Source organism: Mesocricetus auratus, unplaced genomic scaffold, assembly GCF_017639785.1.
Source record: "Mesocricetus auratus isolate SY011 unplaced genomic scaffold, BCM_Maur_2.0 Super-Scaffold_15014, whole genome shotgun sequence".
In the NCBI taxonomy this organism is placed as follows: Eukaryota; Metazoa; Chordata; class Mammalia; order Rodentia; family Cricetidae; genus Mesocricetus; species Mesocricetus auratus.
The window spans coordinates 38,016,718-38,039,591 of NW_024429186.1; the positions used below are offsets into that span (position 1 = coordinate 38,016,718).

At 39.3% G+C, this 22,874-nt stretch overlaps 1 protein-coding gene across 2 annotated transcripts; it reads right to left on the reverse strand.

Annotated features, from left to right (window-relative positions):
- Positions 1-1,696: 1,696 nt before the first annotated feature.
- On the reverse strand, positions 1,697-22,676 carry Eif2s1 (eukaryotic translation initiation factor 2 subunit alpha). Of its 2 annotated transcripts, none has more exons than XM_005072744.4 (8): positions 22,537-22,676; positions 17,515-17,756; positions 10,883-10,962; positions 9,569-9,720; positions 7,081-7,187; positions 5,559-5,656; positions 3,789-3,932; positions 1,697-2,228 (listed from the first exon to the last, which is right to left on the reverse strand). In XM_005072744.4, the coding sequence occupies exons 2-8, from the start codon at positions 17,753-17,755 to the stop codon at positions 2,103-2,105; spliced, it is 948 nt and encodes a 315-aa protein (XP_005072801.1). In that variant the 5' UTR covers position 17,756; positions 22,537-22,676; the 3' UTR covers positions 1,697-2,102. The 2 variants fall into 2 exon arrangements, with proteins under 2 accessions (XP_005072801.1, XP_040598776.1); XM_040742842.1 differs by lacking the exon at positions 22,537-22,676 and adding an exon at positions 21,508-21,652.
- Positions 22,677-22,874: the final 198 nt, after the last annotated feature.

Below are 22,874 nucleotides of genomic sequence, written 5' to 3' on the forward strand. Positions count from 1 at the left end.
TCTCTGTGTAGTCTGTAGTTCATGAAGAAATTGATCTCTAGAACTTGCTACAAATTGTTCTAGAACTTGCTCTGTAGACCAGGCTGATCTAGTATATGACACCATGCCTGGCTTAAATTTTGTTTTCTTAAATATAAAAATTTTAAGTAAACAATTATTAGGAAAAGGGCACTTGTTATATTTCATAATGCATTTTTTTCTTCTGTTGTAATAAGGATTGATCCCAGGGCCTTGACATGCTAGGCTAACTCAACTATATGATTAAATCCTTGGAGCAGTAGCCCAAACTATTCTAATTCGTGGTACTCCTATATCTTGGAACAGGTGGGATTATAGTTGCCAATGAAGCTTTAGTAATATACCTCCACGCTTTGCTTTGTCTCACTATGTAGTCTTGGATGGCCTGTAACTTGATATAGACCAGCTAGGCCCTCAACTCAGTGATCTACCTGTCTCTGTCTCTGCTGGGATTAAAGACATACACTACCATACCTGGCCCTAAACTTGTTTCTTGATGCTTTTAAACCAGTTGTTCTCAACCTATGGGTTGGGATCCCTTTGGGGGTGGTGGTGTTTGAACAACCCTTGCCTAAGATTAAAAAACCAAAGATATTTTCATTATGATTCTTAACAGTAGCAAAATTAAGTCATGAAGTAGCAATGAAAATAATACCAGCAACACGGCATGCCGATTGGAAATGGGTCACCTGAGGTTAGACCATTAGATTAAAAAAGCTAATAAGAAGGGGACAAACTTTCATAAGTGGCAAAGTATCTCCCCAACACTAACTTTCAATCTTTTTGAGATACAGTTCTTGCAATGGTTTCCCAGACTGATCAATTATTCTGGGCTCAAGGAATCTTTCCACCTCAGCTTTCCAAGTATTATAGCCATAAGCATATGCTACCATACCCAACTCTAGAACCCTTACTATTCAGTCTAGTACTGAAATGACTAGGTTTTTAAGTTTGCCTACAGATAATAAATAGTATAAGTATCCTAAGGTAAACATGCCAAACTAAATGATTTTCTATTATTTGACTCCTGCAGCTCTAATTTCATATATGTTACTAGTCTGTGAAGGTAAAAATAGGAACATTAAAAAAAGGTCAGAGGCTCAGAGGTTAACAGCACTGGTTGCTCTTCCAGAGGTCCTGAGTTTAATTCCCAGCAACCACATGATGGCTCACAACCATTTGTAATGAGATCTAGTGCTCTCTTCTGGTCTGCAGGGATACATACATGCAGCCAGAACAATATTATTTAAAAAAAAATTGTGTTTAATCTAAAGATCTAAGTAGCACCTACCAGATAAAGAGGAAAATGTCCCCTTCAGTTGAGTGATGCTGCTAAAAGTTAACTACATCAAAGCAGCAGCACTTTATAAAATTTAAGGTAAGTAGTTTAGTATACACCAAAGGGACCAAGTGTGATGACTTCTCTCATTCAAGTTGTCATTGGTCTCCAACAGGTTAGCAGGCACATAAATCCTTTAATTAAATTTCAAGGCCTTTCTCTACCTGGACCAAATTCGTTATGGTTACATTTACAATTGCTTGCCTAAACTTTCCTTTTGAAAGTCTGTTACTCAAAGGTCACTTGATTACTTACCCTTTTACTTCTAACATAGAAAGATAATTAGGGTCTGTGCATTCGGATTGGGTTTAACTAGTGACAAGAAGGAAGAAGCCTAAGTTAAATATCCCAGATATTTATTTGATGTTTGCTTGAATACATTTTATATAGAAAGGTTGGGACTGTGTGTTAGGTGCCCCTGGTAAATCTCATGGAGGCATTGAACCATAAGAGTGCCAATCCATGAACATCAGAAATGGAAACCAAAAGCCCAACTTTAGGACTGCTCTTTAAGGTTTGTCTCTGGTCAAATCAAGCCACTCCAAGCTTGAGGTGTTAGAGCTTCTGTGTGACAACACAGCTGACATGAAGGAGGGCACTTAGATTCTGGTTTGCTGAATACTTAAATACTTGGAAATAAAAATATTCAACTTTGAAGTTTTCAATACTGGAAAACTTTCAAGTCTAGGGTTTACAACCAGGAAGGGCTGCTTCGTATTCCTTAAACTGGACTGTTTCCACAAGGCTAATCCTCAGCTTTGGCTTCCATCTCTTCTGTATCATCATCTCCATCCACTTCCGCATTCTCTCTCTCCAGCCGCTCCATCTGCCTTGTAAGTTCAGTCTCATCTGTGTCTGTGACCACTTTGGGCTGTGGAAGAGGCATAATTTTAAAATGAAATAAAGGGCAGAAAAAATTGGATTTCAATAGTATTACCGGCCAGTATTTAAAATTTAACTTTAAAAGTACTTTCATTTCTAATAATTCAGTCATACCTAGGCTGATGTAACAGTGAATAAGTTCTATTAGCTGAAAGTTAAAACAAAGTACAAGACAGTTCAAGGAAATAGTGCACACTACAGTGGAACAATACTTCTGCCATTACTAAACAGAAAACATGAATTCAGTGATCACAACAGAGGACCACCAATGTTCTGCTTTGGCTTTTTTTTTGGGGGGGGGGGGTTTCTCTGTGGCTTTGGAGGCTGTCCTGAGGCTCGCTCTATAGACCAGGCTGGCTTTGAACTCAAGAGATCCACCTGTCTCTGCCTCCTGAGTGCTGGGATTAAAGGCGTGCACCACCAACGCACAGCCACTGTCCTGTTTTTTTAAAAATGGATATTCTGGGCTCAAGATTCAGAGAATGAACTGTTCTAATACACACAGACATACAGCCTTTGGAAATTAGGTTCTGTTTATATTGAGATGAGGGAAAGACAGATTACTGTTTGAGATAGGCCTCCTTATGTAGGACAAGGCAGTCCTCCTGCCTCTGCCTCCCAGTGCTGAGATTAGGTTGCTGTACTATGCCCAGAAAAATTTTTATTGTCTTTTTCTTCCTGAGGGGAAAAACCCTAACACCACTGGCCCAAATGTCTATCTCACAATATGACAGTCTAATGCTAATAGTTCTTATTACGAACAAAACCCCTTTAGGAATACTCAGAATTAATGGTTACTTTACACTCAATAATTTTTTATTTCCAACTATATCTGACTGGGCAGGTAGCCTAGGTATGTTGACAAGGTTGGTTCTGAACTTTAGGCAATTATCCTGACCTCAATTTCCCAAGTGCTGAGATTATAGGCAGGAATCATCATATTCAATTAATTAATCTGATACCCCACCACCACCTTATATGTGTGTGTGTATGCATGCCATAGTGTGTTTTTGAAGTTGAGAAGACAACATTTGAGAGTCAGTTTTCTCTTTCTAACGTACGGGTCCTAGAGACCAAATTTAGTTCATCAGGTTTGGCAACAAGAGCTTTTTACCTACTGAACAGTTCTGCTGGCCCCACACCTCACATCCTAAACAGCACTAAGAGGTCGCAAAGGTAGCTAGGTAGATGCAGTACTTTCTGCACAAGTATGAAGACTCAAACCCAACAGCCACACAAAAGTTGGACACAATGGTATGTATCTGTAACCTAGAGCCAGGAGAGTGAAGACAGGTGACTCTTGAGCTTCAGGATTAGTGAGTCACAAAACAAGACAAGGATATCTGACACTGGCATCTGGCCTTCACATATGCACCCATGGGTCCAAATACCTCAAAAGGATAATTAAAATAAATAGGTCACCCGGAGTTCAAAGTCAGCCTTGACTACAGTGAGCTGGAGTCCAACCTGGACTACATGGGACCCTGTATCAAAAACAAAACAAAAGCATTAAGAACAAAGTAAAAACTAAGACAATGAATGATCTCACCTCCATCTGAACATTGAACACACCCCTCTTCTCCTCAATCTTCTCTTTGATGACTGCCATAGCCTGATTGAGAACAGAGAGGCCTTCTGTTCTCTCTAGTGTCGTTGTTGTCATCACATACCTGGGTGGAGCTATTAGGTTAATCTAAAGGAGAAAGAAAAAATAAAGCTATGAATATACTTAACCAGAATATTCAAGAATTGTTTAATTAATTTGCTGTATGAAGGCATCATTTCAACTTGCCTCCCAGTCCTCCATATCAGTTTATTAATACAGTCTCTTAGTTTCTTTTCTCATCGAGCTGATACAAATACTCTAACAAAAGCAATTTATGGGAGAAAGGACTTATTATTTTAGCTCACAATTCAAGACACAGTCCATCAAGGTGGAATGTCAAATAGTGGGAATCTGAAGCAGCCATGCTATGACTGCAGTCAGAAGACAGACATGAATGCATGCAAACAGCTCCTCAGTTCCCTCTCCATTTGCATGGGGCTGAGGGTGGGTAGGGGGTGAACCTCACCTAACTTAATAAGATAATCCTGCACAGACATGCCCAGGCGGACTCTAAATCTGTCAAGCTGTAAACTAACACCAACCATCATATACAGCAACAGACAATTGATACAATAATCTGATCCCATTCATATAAACCACTGTTAATACTGAATAGGAAATTTTAACTACTGTCATCAGAATAACAGGTAAGTGGAGTTGCAGGCACCAGGCATGGTACACACATACAGGCAAACACATGCATAAAGTAAAAATAATAAATATTTTCTCCCCCTTTCAAGACAAGGCCTCACACTTTGCAGACCAGGCTAACCTTGAACTCACAGGGATATGCCTGCTTCTGCTTCCCAAGGACTGGGATTAAAGGTATATGCCACCATGCCTGGCAATAAATAAATTAAAAAAAAGTAAAAGGCTAATTATTTCTAAATTGAAAGAAATCCTTCTAAAAATTTCTGAGTAATGACTATCCAATTAGGCAAGCTTCTTCAAAGCTGAATGTATACTGTTCAGATGTTACCCTTCTCAAGGTGATATCAATGTTTTGGGTACTGCAACTCCTTACTGTAAAGATTTAATATTGCTGGTCCACTCACAATAGGAACCCTTTCCCCATTCACTGTGATGGTAGCATCAACAAAAAGCCACAGCTGTGCCAGGTAGTGGTGGTTCACACCTTTAATCCAACACTCAGGAGGCAGAGGCAGAGGCAGATGGACGGATCTGCGAGTTCGAGGCCAGTTTGGTCTACAAAGAAAAACCCTGTCTTGAAAAACAAAAAACAAAGAAAAAGCCACAGTTGCAAACAACCCCCCAGAAATATCATGAAGAGACTACTCAACTCTGAGAGGGGAGGGGAAAAAGATTTTTAAAATGAGACACGACAGGTTTTTGCCATTCATTTATTTAAATTATGTATCTGCATCTGACGTGTGTGTATGGTATATGGGTACCTGAGGTATCTATCATATTCCTTCCCTAGGGCTGGAACTCAATTCAGATCTTCTGCAAGAGCAGTATCTCTTAACCTCTGAGGTAGCTCTTCAATCCCCATAATACCTCTTTTTAGGTGTTGGGAATTAATCTCTGGGCACTGAATATGCCAGGCAAGCAATTTTACCACTGAGCTGTAATTTCCTACCCAACATGTGCAAAAAGATTTGAAATATAACTCAGTGGCCTTGGGTTCAACTGCCAGCACATGGGTCAGCCACAGGTTCTGATGAGCAGGGTGGGAGAAAATGCGTAACTTACCTTGATGGGCATGGTTTCTGTAGAACAATTCAAACCTGCTCTCAGGGCTTCCTTTACAGCATCAATTCCTTCATAACCATAGCAGGCTACTTCAATATCTAAAATTACAAAAGTCAAAAGTTGGCACCAGAAATAACAATAAGGAAAGATAAAAGAAACAGAGATACTGAAGTCATACCAGTATAAATATAACATTATCCTCAATTAGAAATATATTTTCACAGCTGGAAATATCCAACTATAGCTATGCATGTGTCCACACCCTTGTGATCTCAGCATAGGGAAACTGAGGCAGGACGATTTTTAGAAAAGACAAAGATATTTATCAAACACTGTGACAGCAAAATATCTAGAGCTATTTGGAAACTGCACCCATTTGACCCAGCCAATCTTTTACTGCACTTAATCATCTTGTGTGTATACAAGCTTGTGGAGATCAAAGAGGACAACACGTTGAGAGTGGCTCTCTCTGCACTACACAGGTCCTGGGTTTCAATGCAGGTTGTCACCTATGTTGGCAAGTGGCTTTACCTGCCAAGCCATCTTGCCAGCCCTGACCCAGCAAATCTTTTAGAATACCTGTATAGACAGGTAAGTTTATATTTTTGTAATTGTGAAAAATTAATAAAATCTATCTGTATTTTTTTTTTTGAGCTGAGGACCAAACTCAGGGCCGTAAGCACTCTACCACTGAACTAAATCCCCAAACCCATGTATGTTTCCTAAGAGGAAATGTTAACATTTATGCATTTTTACCAGGGAGTGAACTCAGGGCTTCACAAATGCTAAGAATGTGGTCCACCCTGATTTTTATACCTCTACCCCTTTGATACAGTTCCTCATGTTGTTGTGACCCCAACCATAAAATTTTGTTACTATTTCATAACTGTAATTTTGATACTGTTATGAATTATAAACATCTGATATACAGGTTATCTGTTAGTCAACTCCCATGAAAAGGTCATTCACCCCCCCAAAAGGGTCAAGACCCACAGGTTGACACAAGACCTTGTAAAGTATCTATACAGGAAGAATGTCTGAAAATATTCCAGATGACTGACATAGGATCAATATAGCAGCATATCAGGCTATCATGTCCTGTTGAAATACTTTAAATTGTATACTAAGGCAAAATAATAACTCTTTTGTTAAAAGGCTAAATTAAGGTTAATTGAACTTCCAGGACTATTTTCATTTGTGCCAATATATTTCATGCTTTTGGAGAAGTAATTTTTTTGGCTAGGGGCATGAGACTATGGTGGAATACTTACCCAGCATGTATGAAGCCCTGGTTTGATTCTAAGAGCAAAAACAAAACCCCGCAGCCATCAATAAACAAACATCTACCCTTGAAACAACAACAAGAACTCCACCAAACTCAAACTAAAATTCAAGACTGTTGTTACAAAAAATTTAGAAAAATTTATGCTTGTTTGTAGCAACAAATATTTTGGTAAGTCTCATTATTTAACAGTTGTTTAAGCACAAACAATATTTAGAAAGTCATTTAGAAGCCATTTACCTGCTCGAATTTTGACAGCTTGTGGTGTCAAACGTCTATTGATATTGTTAATGAGTACTTCTCGTTCATTTTCATTCAAATCTAAACTATCCAAGATAGATGGGTCCCTGAGAAAAACAAAGAAACAAGGATGTAACGGTGACATTACTGATAACTGTGACACCAAACACATGACCACAAAATAATACAAATAATAATAAGGCAAGCGTTTCAGCATGGAAGTTGAAATCTTGATTTTTGCAGTTTTAACTATGTTTTCTTTTTTCTTTCCAAAGGTGTAAATTCAGGATGAAACAAGTGTCTCACAGAACTGCTGTTATTAAATAAAGCAATGTACTTATTATATGATGAACAGAAAACAACTGATTTTCAAAACAAAATCTGGCTAAAATAAGCAATTTAATATCTTTTAATGTGAATCTGACATTCTATTATAATTAACTCAAGCATTTTCCCGCACTTAGAACTCTACTTCAAGGACTTAGAAAGAATCTAGTTTGGAAAGAAAACATCTAAGCAGTGGAAGAGGAACCGCCAGTTAGTGAGGTTAGGAGGACTCCATGCAAAAACTAGCATTTCATCCGATCCTCCCAAGGGTCTGAGGCCTCGATCAGGGAAGGGCTTAGCTAACACTGGCATGTAACTGGATAAATAGAAAAGAGAAAGAATAATCAAAAGAGAGCTGGGTGGCGGCGGCACATGCCTTTAATCCCAGCACTCCTGCCCTGAATACCCTCCTCTTCCAAGGTAATTAAAAGAACAGCAGACCCTAAAAAGCAGAGGAAGAACATTACAAAAAGTTATAATATGCAAAAAAGGACTAACATGAGCAAGCATCCAAACTAACATGGGGTCTCAATGAAAAGTAACAGAATCGGCATATCGGGGACTTTTCATTTAGCTTGCACAGAATAACAGGACAAACTGACAGAGATATCTACAATGTCACATGATGAAAAAAATCAGACACAGACTGCCATTTACAATAAATAAATATATAAAGCTTTTGACTTCATCAATAAACAGGGACATACAAATTATGGCAAAAAGAAAAAAAATCTGACACATATACCAAATGGTAGTAAAGAGGAGGGAAAACAGCTATATCTACCTACACAGTTGCTAGGGGAATATAAACCATATAACCAATTTGGAGTGTAATTTGGTAAAACCAAATAGATCAACCACATGATGGCTCACAACTATCCATGAGATCTGGTGCACTCTTCTGGCTTGCAGGCATACAAGCAGACAGAACACTTACTGATTCTTTTTCATATAGAAAAGTTTAGATTTGTGATTCCTTATAAGATCACCTTTCAAGATATGTAATAAAGTAACTGCCCTTTTGTTGCAACTGCAAAATGCAGCCTATCAGTAAAAGAACACTGTGCTTGCTCATATGGTTTATCTACAACAAGTTGCTTGGGTATGAATATATGTGAGTTCGTGGGATAATTTTTTTTCACCTGTAATACATAAATGTTTAATCATGTGAGGGAGATCATTCTCTTGAGAAATAGAATGCAACTGTTTTGACTCTTGTACTGCCTGGAAGACTCTGTTGGGGTATAAAAGTTGTGAAAAAAATATGAGTAAGTGAGAGAGGAGAGAGAGGAGAGAGACGGGGGAGAGAGAGAGAGTATAAAGAAGAAAATTAGGAAATTATAAAGAGAGTTTGTGAGTGTTTTTTCTCCTTAACTCCTTCAGATGAAAAAGTTTAGCCTTGCCAACTCCGTGGATTCCTGTCAAAGCCCTGCGCTGCTGGAGCCTGGCCTCCCAGACATCAGTAAAAACAAGTTTGGAAACATAAGAATTTAAGAAGAAATACAACTGAGTATAAAGAACAGAATGTATGAACTACAGGTTTTTAAGGCAAAGTAAACCTAATTAAAAAGGTTCATTCTGAGGCCACACGGAAGGTAAGTTAATGTGGGAGGGGATGAAGGTCCAAGTAACTGCAGTTAGCAAGAGGCTGTACTATTTTGGATGAGACATCCACATTGGTCCTGCCACCATCCAATGACCCAATGACTAAGAAAGGAAATTTACAAGTAGTGTGAGATGAAACCAAGTAAACACATCACAGGTCTTTTTTTTTTGGGGGGGGGGGTGGTTCAAGGCAGGGTTTCTCTGTGGCTTTGGAGGCTGTCTGGAACTAGCTCTTGTAGACCAGGCTGGTCTCAAATTCAGAGATCACAGCCCCCCCTTTTTTTGTTTTTATGAGACAGGGTTTCTCTGTATTGTTTTGGAGGCTGTCGGTCCAGCCCAGCCTCGAACTAAGAGATCCGCCTGCCTCTGCCTCCCGAGTGCTGGGATTAAAGGCGTGCGCCACCACCGCCCGGCTATCACAGGCCTTTTATACTGAAATATTTTTAAAACTAAATATGACAAGGACCTAATATATGGATATTGTATGACTAGCTAAGCAGCCTGTGTGTTAATACTTAGCAGATGAGACATAAAGTCAGAATCAAGGTGTTCTTACGAGACTGCATGCTTAAAGGCATCATAAGCACCATATCCAGGTTTCTTGTACTTGTCATCAAAGACCCAGGCAGTTCTCTGGAACAGGCTTTCCAGTTGCTCATCCTTGGTATATTCTAATACTTCAGCAACATGGCGAAGAATGCTATAAACCTAGATACAAAATGAAGAACTCAGTAATTTGAAAATTAGAGAGCCACAAAGAAAAAGCTTGTCATACTTCAGTAGAAGACGTAATTTTACTTCAATAACTCCTGAACAGTAACACCTCTAACTACAAGTTCAGTTCTTTTTCCATAAGGAAACATTCACCACGTCATAATAATTAACTGACATGGATATAACAAGTAGAAATATGTGACACATTCAAACAAAGTAACATCTCTGAATTTGTTTCACTTGTAACAAGGAACTTAGTATCTTTCCTTACCAAGAGAGCTCTTGCATATTATCAAGCATATAGAAAACCACACTATTATAAGGAGAAAACTGTTATGAGAGCATAGAACTAGTTGAAACTCCCTAAGCTAGCAAGATGGCTCAGTGAGTAGGTAAATGTTAAGAGGGATGACCAGAGTCCAATCCCCAGAACGCACATGATAGAAGGAGAAACTTGTTTGGAAATACACACACACCAAAAACAAACAAACAAGTGTAATAAAAAAGCTGTTTCACATTTCACATCAAAAGCAACACAAGGGAGAAAGGGTTTATTTGGCTTATAACACCAGGTTACAGTTCAGGCAGGGAAGCGAGAGGCAGAAGTATGAGAAAAATGGTCACATCAGCAGTCAACAATAGAGACCAGCTTGCCCTCTGTGCCAAGATCCCCTGGTCAGGAAATGATCCCACTCACAAGTAAGATGGATCTTCCCACATGAATTAACCTTAACCAAGACAATCCCCTCACAAAGGTACACTTGGAGACCTGCTTTTCAGGTGCCAAATTAGCATACTGGGTTAACCAAAATTAAAACAAAAACAAAAACTTTTATTTCAAACATTTTCTTGGTGTTTTATTTTGTGGATAGAACACACACAGCAGAAAAGAACTAAACACTAGTAAAAGGCAAAGAAACCAGAAATAGTGTTAAAAACAGAGGTATCAGGGGCTGGAGAAACTGCTTGGTTGGCAGGGGCACTAATCAGTCTTGCATAAGACCTAGGTTCAGTTCCCAGCAGCCACATGTTGACTCACAACCATTGTAACTCTAGTTCCAGAGGATCTGATGCATCTTCTGATCGCCTTGAGAACCAGACTGCACACACATACATGTAGGCAAAACACTCATATACATAAATAATCTTAACTCACAGTTTTGGATTTTGTGAATTTGTCTTCACATTTGATTGCTTCCTCTGGAGAAACTCTTCTTTTAGACAAATCAATATATCCTGTAAGAAATATTTAAAAATAAGGGGCTGGAGAGATGGTTCAGTGGTTAAAAGGACTGACAACTCTTTCAGAGGACCCACATGGCAGCTCACAAGTGTCTGCAATTCGAGTTTCAGAGGACCTGACACCCATGGCAAAACACCAATGCATATAAAATAAAAACTAATAAATTAAAAAAGGAAATATTTAAAAATAAAATTTATTTGTTCAAGTATAAGCACTGTTAGAAACAATTTCACGAGCAAATATCTGATTGAGAAGCTTATAATTATCCCCATCAAACTCATACTGACAAAATACTATTAAGTTTAGATGAAATTTCAGAAATATTTTTATCATAGGGTAGTTTATAGCCAGACAGTTGAGATTACCATGATTTGATTAAGAGGCCATTGTCGAAATCAGGTGTAGTGGCATATGCCTGTTAATTTTAGAACTCAGAAGGTAGAAGGTTTAAACCTAGCTCAGCTCAAGAAACCCTATCTCAAAACCAAACCAAGCAAACCAAAGATAGGTGATCTCCAATTAAAATGACATTGCCATCTTCTGTGTGACCGTTACATTCGGATGGCACCTTTAACTCCCACAAAACAATCTGCATAGTAGAATCTTTCCCAGATATGCTGGCCTTTTAACACAAAGAAACTAGGACTCAAAAAAGATGACAGAATCTGTCAAATATCTAGACTATGTACCCACCCACAATCTTATGCCTGGTTATAACAAAGAACAAAGGTCACAAGATCACAATACAAAATCCACACACAAAATTTCTTTTACCTTTTATTCTCTTAACAATATTTCCTAAACAACCTAAGTCTTTATTAACACTGAAGAAGTCCAAATTATCATTTTTTCTTCTCACAGATTACTTTTTAATGTTTTAATCTAAGAAATCGCAGCAAAAAACGTTATAAAGGTTTACTTCTTTGCTTTCTTCTAAAAGTGCTAGTTTCAAATTTGATGTACGTCTATGATTTTAAGTTATTTTTAAAGGAGTATTTATGAATCATGTTTGACATTTTTTAGCATATGGGTATTCAATTGCCCCAGCATTATTATTTTTTTAAATGATTTATTTATTTTTATGTGCATTGGTGTTTTGCCTATATGTATGTCTGTGTGAGGGGTTTGGAGCCCCTGGAAACAGAGTTACAGGAAGTTGTAAGCTGTCACATGAGTGTTGGAAATTGAACGTAGGTCCTCTAGAAGAACAGTCAGTGCTCTTAGCTGCTGAGCCATCTCTCCAGGCCCAGCATTACCTTTAAAAAGACAGTATTTCTACCACTCAGTTGCTTTTTTTAACCTTGTTGATAACTGAATATAAATAACATTATATATAATTGTCAAAACAAATTGCCCCTGCTTGCCTTTCCATACTTGAGTTAAAGGTGTATGTCACCATGCTTGGCTCCAATGCCCATATTTCTGTCTGAAGTGATTTAAGACTGTATATTTTATTAACATATTTATACCTATGATAAATGTCGTAAGTCAAACATAATAAAAGAGTAAAGAAAATTTACAGAACAGAATAATTTTAGTAATATGCTATAACAGAAGTACTTAAGTTTATTTTTTGAGTTAAGACAATTACTAGTGTTTTGGTATTGTAGGTAACTGAAATAGTTCAAATCAAAATTGCCAATAATACTATATTTACCGTATTTTTTTCCTCCCCTATGTTTTCTTATGGTACCAGAGATCAAACCTAGGATTTCGAGTTCATGTTAGAGAAACACTCTAAGCTATTCTCAGCCTAGACAAAGTCTTGCTACACTGCCAAGAACCCTGGAGTGACCCACTACTTCTATCTTCTGATTAGCTTCTAGTTTGTCCTCCCCGCCCCTTTTCTGTTTGTTTTTCCAGACAGGGTTTCTCTGTGTAGTCTTGGCTGTCCCAGAACTTGGTCTATAGACCAGACTGGCCTCGAACTCATGAGATCCACTAGTTTCTGCCTCCCAAGGTGTGCATCACTAACACCCTGTTTTTTTTTTCTTAGGCAGATTCTCTTTGTGTAGTCTTGACTGTCTTGGAACTAATTCTGTTGACCAGGCTGGCTAAGATCTGCCTATTTCTGCCTCCCGAGGACTAAAGACATGCACCACCTAAAATGTACCTGCATTCTCAATGTTCTTCTTATACTTGTGGTCTTAGTAAACTGAGTGAGAAAGGCTGAGGGCCAGCCAATTCTTAGAAAAGTTAGCAATGGGTTTACATTATATAAACTATCCAATCTGGAATATACATATCTTTACATAGTCTTCCAATATTGTAGTTAGCCCTTATCAAGTCAGGAGGAATTAGATAAATTATTGGCAACCTTTTTTATCCTAGCACCGTTCAGGATTATTCAAATTGGCCAGCGCTGTCAGTCACCCACCCTGCCAGAATTTAAGAGGACACTGGCAGGCACGCATGGTAGGTAGCTCATGTCTATAACCTCAATCTGGAGGCAGGATTGTGAATCTGAGGCCATAGTAGGCTAATACAAGACCTGCTTGCTCCCTGCCATCACTACCAAAAATAAAGCAAAATAACTATATTAGCTCACTCTATGGCTTTCTGGCATCTGTCTCAAAAACTAGGGCTTCCCCAAGTGGCCATTTGTTTCATGACATGCCTTCATTTTGGGGATCTTAAGAAAAAGGGAATAATAAAAAAAAGAGTATTTTGGGCTGGAGGGATGGCTCAGAGGTTAAGAGCACTGACTGCTCTTCCAGAGGTCTTGAGTTCAATTCCCAGCAACCACATGGTGGCTGACAACCATCTACAATTCAATCTGGTGTATATGTAATAAATAAATAAAATCTTTAAAAAAAAAAAGGGGAAGCATTTAAAAAAAAAGAGTATTTTAAAATTAAACACTTTTATTTCAAGCAACACAAGACTAGATAGAGTATTACTAGTTCCTTAATGTAATTCTATCTGGCAATAAATTCCTAGTTTTTTCCCACATAAAAATATCTTCATTTTGACTTTTGTTTGGTATTACTTATCACTGGATACACAATACTAACTTGACTTTTTTGTTCTTTCCAAGGCTTGGTAGAACTCTATATCTCTCTACTCCCTACATACTATGTACTGTTTGGGTGGGTGTGTTCATTCCCACAATGTTTTTGACATGCTTACATGTAGTTCAATTATCATTTATACTATAAGAACTTGTGTTTTTCCAGTCTGTAAACTCAAGGCTTGATTTTTAATAATTACAAGAAACTTTAGATTTTTGGGGGGTGTCTCACTATAACCCAGAGAGGCAGGCATTGTTTTTTGATTTTCTTCAAATACACTTTCTGCTTCTCTCCTCATCTACTGGCATAGTACTTTTGATATTGGATGGTTGCTGATGTTCTAGCTGTGTTCTTTTTCCCCAATATTTCCTGCCCTTTAGATTGGTTAATTTTCAGTGTTTACCAATGTTCTTTCATCTTCAATCTTTTAGCCTACCCCATGGATTTTTCATCTCTAGAATTACAGTAGTAATTTATAAGACTTTGTAATTTCTTTTTTAAGATTTCCTTTTGTTCATTCTTTAAAAGAATATTTTCCTAATGTGTTTGGGTAACAATCAGTTTAAAAACCCTTATCACCAAATTCAAACTTGGATTATCTCTGGGTCAGTCCTTATTAACTACCACTCCAAACTACTCCCTGACCACTGTTTTGTTTTTTCCTGCCTCCCATGTATACCAGTTTTGGATGTATTTTTCACATTAGGAATAGGCTCTGGATTACTATATATTACTTTTAAAAATATGAATTTTTTTTGGAAGTTGTTTCATCAGGAAAAATTAACTACCTGAACTTAAAGTGGACTCAAGTAGGAAACAACTTTCATCTTCAGATTTTTGGATGCTTAAAGGCTGTCTAACAATTCAGGTGTCACACAGACTGAGGCAGAATGGCAGAATTTATATAAAGACTAGGGACTCTCCTTTTGTGGACCTTTCTCTAATGCAGTACTTCTCAACCTTTCTAATGCTGCAACTCTATAATACAGTTCCTCATGTTGTGGTGACCCCTAACCGCAAAATTATTTTCATTGCTACTTTATTACTGTAATTTTGTTACTGTGATGAATCATCATAATGTGAACATCTGTGTTTTCTGATGATCTTAGGCAACCCCTGGGAAAGGGTCAGTTGATCTTAAAGGGGTCGTTACCCACAGGTTGAGAATTATTGCTCTGATCCTTTACCATTACTACTATTTTTCATTTGTTGTGGCTATTCAGGGCAGTTAGAATGTTTGTGTGGTCCCCCACAGATTCTGCAAAATCTTTCAGACAGTGCCGAATGCATAGTCATCTTCTTTTTTTTTTTTTTTTTCTTTTGGTTTTTTCGAGACAGGGTTTCTCTGTGGCTTTGGAGGCTGTCCTGGAATTCGCTCTGCATAGTCATCTTCTTTTTCACTCATCTTTTTCCTGGATTCCATGTAAGTCATGCTATACTATTACATAACTATTGGCTTTAGCACTCTCACTATAATTCATTAGGTATTAGTTTCATGTCAGCTAATTACTATTCAGGAGTGAACAACTGCATACCTATGATGATTAGACTATTGAGTTTGCTGGCACATTCTCAGCTTTAAGTCTTCACATCACTGTCCCAAAACAGTAGGACCCAAATACTGCCTTGTTTTACAATTCTTTATTACACAAAAGAATCAGGCATATTTTCAGATGCCATTAAGAAGGATATTTCAGAAAAATATAATAGATACATGTAAGATTATTTCTATAGCAGAACCTATTTGTACTGTGCCAATTTAAAACAAGAAGCAGTTAAAATGTACTTTGGTTAACTATGTTTGCATTTTTATATGAGATCTGATTGTTCTAATGTGGTTAAGAACTCCAGGGTAAGAATAAAAGCAAGGTACAAAAGAGCCTGTAGAGGAGTTTTGTTTCAATCTCATTCATTCATTCATTCATTCATCTATTCACTCATTTATTACATGTATGGGTCTTTTGCCTACATGTATGTCTGTGCACCACCTGCCTGCCCAGTACCCTCAGAAACTAGAACAGGGTATTGGATACCTAGGAACTGGAGTTACAGACAGTTGTGAGCAGTCATGGGTGTGTGGAAAATCAAACCCAGGTCCTTTGGAGTAGAAGCTAGTGCTCTTAACCACTAAACCATCTCTGCAGCCTAGGACACCTGAGTGTTTTGCTCCAATACAGGATTTCTCTGTAGCTCTGCTCTAGAACTCACTCTGCAGAGTAGGCTGACCTCAAACTCAGGGATCTGCATGCCTCTGCCTCTCGAGTGTTGGGATTAAAAGTGTTCATCACCATGTCCAACAAGGAGATCTGTTTTTAATATGAGAAAGGTAGTTCCCGTTGGAAAAGACCTTTACCAGCAGATAAACGCCAGGCATGCATAAAAATTAACTCTGTAACACAAAGTGAAATCAAAAGCTGTCCCAAACTGAAAGTCCACATTGGAAGAAAGGAACTGTGGTAGAACACTTCTCTGTTTTTGTGTCTTTTCCCAAAGTGCATACTGAAGATGCTTCAAGTAGGGCACCTAAGAGCCTTAAAAGCCCACCCCTGCAGAAACATCTGCCTTCTGCCTTTGTCCTATCCAGAGGTGGCAGCCCTCTCACCCCTTGATAAACCTGTGTACTGAGAATTTGCTGTCTGGGTGTGTTCTGAGCAGACTCTTCCGAGGGGCCTCCCCTTAGAAATACAGATAAGCTAACTACTACTCTAGGTTTCTATCTTTTGGTTATGAGTTAATTGCCAAAATCCTCAGAAATACTGAAGTTTCAAGTTATTTGGCCACAAAGCTAACTCTGGAATGTAGTTATTAAACAACAACAACTACTACTACTACTATAAAAGGTTCTTGCTTAGCTAGCTAAACAGTAAAATTTTAGACAAATGAAATGAGGTTCGTGCACATGCACATGTGGGTATGTTCATGTGGCTGCATGTGTGTATACACATGTATGCCGTATGCTGAGTCAAGGCTATAAAAGACTCTCAGGAGCTCTTTTGTTTGATTTTTTGAGATAGATCTCTGGATAGTTAGGAACTCACTTAGTAAGTTCATCTGACTAGTCTTGAATCCCCAGATTTCCCAACACCCCAGGATTGGGATTACCAACCTGCGCTGGCCTTTTTGTTTGGGTTCTGGGATTGAATTCACCCTCCTCCAGCTTGTGTAACAAGTACTTAATTGATTGGCTATCTTCTCAACTTCCAAAAGCTTTTTTTTTTTTTTTTTTTTTTTGGTTTTTCGAGACAGGGTTTCTCTGTATTGTCTTGGAGGCTATTCTGGGACTCGCTCTGCAGACCAGGCTGGCCTCGAACTCACAGAGATTCACCTGTCTCTGCCTCCCAAGTGCTGGGATTAAAGGCGTACGCCACCAATGCCCGGCTCCAAAAGCTTCTTTAACAACTTTATCCATAAAAGAATTTTAGTAGTTTAATGACAGTGTATTTTAAAATAAGTACCTTTAAACAGGTTTTTTTTTAAACAAGAAACTTCTGTAGTTTTATAATTTATATTTCTTAGCTATTTTTTCTCACTTACCTTTTTCTTTGTCCACTCTAATGACAACTACACATTCATTTCTGCCAATTCGGATCAGTTTGTTTATAGAACGGATACGTCTTCTGGATAATTCACTAAGAAGAATCATGCCTTCAATGTTATTGTATTCCAACAGACTGACATAAGCTCCCATCTCAGCAATGGATCTTACATTCACCATCACTACATCTTCCACCTCAGGGAATTTGTGTTGATAAAATCTACAACTTAGACCCGGCATTCTGTAATTTAAACAAACAAATATATAAATAGTTGAGCTAGGATAAAAATTATTTTGAAGACTCTGACAAAAGAACGAACACAACAAAGGAAAGTAAACATTAGTCTCAACTCTTTAAATGTCTTAAATGTCAGAAAATGGACAGATACCCAGGAACCAAGACTTAGTTTTTATTTGCTCCATAGTTTTGTAATGCTTAGGCAATCACTTTTAGAGGAACAATAAAAAAAAAAAAATAATGACTATCTATAAAGTACCATGAAACCTGAGGATTAAAGGAATGTCAAGAATAAAACACTATTTTAATATCACCACTTAAGTAGGGCATTGTAGTGCATACCTATAATCCCAAAGCTCCAAAGGTTCAGCCAAAAACAACTACAAGTTTGAAGACAGCCTGGGCTATATAGCTAGATGATATCTCAAAACAAAAGCAAAGCAAAAACAACTCCTAAAATATAATAAATCATTACCCAACATTTTAAGAAATATCATGTAATGGGAGGCATCGCTATAGCATGATTTTAACATTCTTAAGCTATTGTCTCCAAGTTGGCTCAGATGGAGTATGCTATCACACAGCATACAAAGGGATGACTACTCCTTAACCAATGTGGCAAATGATACAGCCAATCCTTTTTGTGATGCTGCAGACTGAGCTGAGATTCTATTTACACAACAAGCAATCCTTTCTTACTCGTCTCTCATGAGCTGCACCCCTAGTCGATTATCACTGCAGCCAAAATTGCAATATCGCAACCTAAAAATTTAAGGGGCTAGAGAGATGGCTCAGTGGTTGAGAGCACTGGATGCTCTTCCAGCAAATGGAGATTCAGTTTCTAGCACCCACAGGACTGCTCATAACCATCTGTAACTACAATTCAAGGGGATCTGATGCCCTCTTCTGGCCTCTGTAAGCACATAGTGCAGATATACATACAGGCAAAACACACACAAAATAAAAATGACTTCATTTTTTGGCCTGGTGGTGGTGGTACACACCTTAAAACCCAGCACTCAGGAGGCAGTGGCAGGTGGTTTGCTGTGAGTTCAAGGCCAGCCTAGTTACAGAGAGAGAGAGTTCAAGAACAGCCAAAACTACAGAGAAATGTTGTCTCTGGAAGAAAAAAAAAAGACTTCATTTTCGTTTTTTCCTTTTAAAACAAGTAATTTAATTCAGTCATTCTAATTTCTAACTTGCATTATTCTCCAACACTTTGAGACTCTAGGGTCTTGCCTATGCGAGGGAACTACTCCATCACAAGCTTTACCCAGTCCTATTTTAATTTTGTTTACAAATATGCCTAATCTTGAGGCATACTTTATGAATCTCCACAGCTCTAGAGTCTTTTAATCCCCATCCTTTAAAAATACCTAAAATTTTCTCTTTGATCCACCCAGTTTCCAGAACCATCTCTTTAGTGACCCATATGCTGAAAGTCATACCACAATTAGCACTATACTTTAAAAAGGAAGTCTTCAAACTGTAATTGTAGCTAAGGACTTTTATGTTTTCCTATTAATCATAACCTACTTACTGTGTCAGAGCCCAGAAGATAGGTAGTAAATAGCACCTAAAAGCCTAAGGAAATAATTGTGAAATTTCAGTAACTTACTTTCTTGTTAATCGGTATAGGGCCAAACCATGACAGGCTCAATAGATGGCCAAAGAGTAGGCCTGGGTCTCAGTTTACCCTAAAGCAATACTTGGTTCCAGGAAAGACCACAAACTGAGACCACCCAAGTAACATCCAGAAACAAAACATCCAAGGATGTTTATTCCAGCACACACCCACCCCCTTTCACCTATATATCCCTAGACAAACGTTAAGCCTGAACCTTAGAAATCCCCTCACCCCAACCTCTGCTTTGATAAAAACCCCACTCCAACTGGGCTCATGGCTCTCTGACCTCACCACTGTGTTGGATGAACATAGGGTCCAAGTTTGAGCTTGAATAAAGGTTCTTTGCTTATACTTATGAAATTCAGTCTCCTGATATGCAGTGACAGTCAAGATTTGAACCCATTAAATTTTGAGCAGGTTTGTGCTCTTAAAATCTGGACACATTATTAAGAAATATCACAACTAGAAACATCTAACACGAGCAAAAAGCAATACTGATATACGCATTCAGTGTTAGAAACATACATCACAATTAGGCCTAACTATTAGGACAGAACAACAGTACTGTTTAACCAAAAGCAACATGTGGCAGACTCATTTCTTTTTCAGCTCAACAAAACAGGGATTTAGTAAACAAAAGAAATCAGACACTCAGCTACAATTACCCATTTGGAAACAGTGCTTCTTTAAAGGGTAGGGGTGCAAATGTTCAAATACCTGTATACGGAGAACTTGACAACCAGACTTTCAATAAATAAATGTGGAACAATTTTAGGAGATTTAACAGCTGTTAATCCAATTTAATCAATAAATTTTCCCAAATAGTTAAGGTGATGCTTTGGCTTAATCTGCTGGTTAAGGATAGAAGCAACAGGGTAAAGGGACACAGAAGGGAGGTATAGCTACTACTTTGGCAGGCACACCCCCCCACCCTTTGCCCAAGATAAAGAATAAACAATAGAACACTGCTAATGGTATGTTACTTAGAGTAGAACATAGCCTGAAACTACAAAGGAATTCTTGTCACACTGGCTGACTGACTAAATCACTTTATGAAATGTTAGTAACGTTAAAAGACAATTTTTAAAAAGCCTATACTTATTCTGTCAATGAAACAGAAATCAATAATTTATTCAGTCCTTTTCATAATTTTCAAAGTATTCTGACTTTTTCCGTTTTTCCATTTAACCTGTTAAACATTTTTTAGGTGGTCACTAAATACAAAACAAACCAATACTGACACAAAAATTCTTCCCGAAGAAATTAAGTACTGGGGGACAACAAACTAGAAGGACTACAAGAGATCTTAGGAATTAAAAGGAACCAGAGAGCAGAAATGTTAAGTGACTTCAAGGACAAATACATAAGCACTGAAAATACAGGAATCAAACTCAAGATCGTTTTTCGTGGGGTTTTTTTCCCCCTGAGACAGGGTTTCTCTGTTTAACAGCCCGGGATGTCCTGGAACTTGATTTGTAGACCAGGATGGCCTCCAACTCATGAAGACCTACCTGCCAACTGCCTCTAATGGTGTGCTCCACCACGGCTGGCCAAACACAAGTCTTTTAACACGAATTCTGACGTGTCTTTTATCCATAAAGCCTCAACATAATATCACAGTATGACAATACGGTTAAGTGTTCTCCCTTACCGTTTTTTGACAGGTTTTCACTGTGTAGCCCTGGCTGGCCTCGAGCTTAGAGTGCCGGCCTCTGCATTCTGAGTGCTGGGATTGAAGCACCACGACACCCCTGAAACTCAAGATCCCACTTCTGCCTTTAAAGTAGTTGGGATTATAGGCACACACCACCACACTGGTTACTATGTTGTTCTGATGTAAAAAAACAAACAACAAAAACACGCTAGGTGGTGGTGGCAGCGGCAGCCTTTAGTGCCAGCACTCAGGAGTGCTGGGATTAAAGGCGTGCGCCACCCCTGCCCGGCTCAGGCGGATCGATCCTCTTTGACTTTGAGGCCAGCCTGGTTTCGAACGAGATCCAGGACAGGTTCCAAAACTATAGAGAAACCCCGTCTCGGGAGAAGAAAACCAAAAAACAAACAAACAAGACAAAAACCCACTTTTCAAAAGATATTGCCCAAAATCGAAGTTAAATTCAAATACTTTACGTTATCAGTATTTTGCCCCTGTTAACCGTAGGTGTGTCTTCTAGAACCAGTACAGTGTCACGTCACCATAGCGGATACTCCGAAGTAAAGCGAGCTGCGTTGGGAAAAGACTTGTGCAGCTCTGCAGTTTACCAGGACCACACCTCCCGAGAGTCAGCGCCGGTCATCTTGCGTCATAAGCAAGGAAAAAAGGCACTACAATTTCATGTAACTGACATTTCTGAGCAACAGTTGAGCTCCCTTCCCTTCCCCACAATAACTTAATGAGGAGAAAAACCAAGGCTTCGCGGATGAACCTTGAAGAAACAACGCTTCTTCCGTAATGAAAATGGAAGCACACTAAATTTGCCTTAATAATAGGCTTATTGCTTCCATAACTAAAAAGATGCCAGTTCTAATCTCGCAGTAGTAAAAAACAGGGCCAATAAGCCCGATATGGCATGGCCTTTCAATTCCAGGGGTGACTGCACGCTCCCGAAACCCCTAACCAGAACGAAAATTTAGCAATCTTCAACATTAATGGTCACATTATGGACTATCTTGAACCTGCTTTTTTTAAAGTTAAACATGGTGATCTATCCTACTGGTTCTTTGGCGAAGGCTTCAGTCTCCACAGTCAGAGGAAAGTTTTGGTAGTATCCTGGGGCGGAAAAGGCAGAGGAAAAAAACAAAGCCCAAACCCTCAGGCCGGGTCAAAGCAACGCGCCCGGGGGTCCCGAGCCGGGGCTGGGGTGTCGCAGCGTCCTCCCGAGGCCCCCCACCACAAGGTGTAGGAATCTAGCCGGCCACGTTCCTTCGCGGGCCCCTCCGCCCGAACACCCACGCCTGTGCTTCCCGGCACGGGACACCAGGCTGGCGAGAAGACCCAGGGAGTAACCACGGGCGGGGACGACGGGGTCCGGGCACTTCCCGCGCAGGGACGGGAAGCGGGGGGTCGACAGCCTGGGGCCTAGCCTCGCTCGACCCCCTCCTGTCTCGGGGCACAGCTGAAGTGAATTCCTGGGGAGAGCGAGGCGCGGCGCCAGTCACCTGCGGTGTATGTGTGAATCCCCAACTCGGGTCCCACGCCGCGCTCCTTAATGGCAACGAAGAGAGCAGCACCGGACGCCGAACCTCCTCAGCGTGCGCTTCGCTCGACCCAGCGCGCATGCGGCCCCACCTCTCACTGCGCAGGCGCCGACAGAAAAGGCCCTTCGCTGCCACTACCATAGAGTCTTGGTCCTCCAAATGCGAGCGGTGGGACCCACCGGACGACCGGAAAAGACCGTTTCCTCGGCACTTGGTAGACTTTTGCGGAGAGAACTCGGAAGGTTTAGAGAAGAGGTCAGATTCTGCCTTCTGCTCCGGAATGGTTACGTCTAAGTTTT

Coding starts and splice junctions, on each gene's coding strand:
- Eif2s1 (XM_005072744.4), bottom strand. CDS start 17,755: ATGCCGGGTCTAAGTTGTAGATTTTATCAACACAAATTCCCTGAGGTG. Junction 10,963..17,514: donor TAGAGTGGACAAAGAAAAAG/GTAAGTGAGAAA, acceptor TATTTCTTACAG/GATATATTGATTTGTCTAAA. Junction 2,229..3,788: donor TGTTCAATGTTCAGATGGAG/GTGAGATCATTC, acceptor CCTCTTCCACAG/CCCAAAGTGGTCACAGACAC.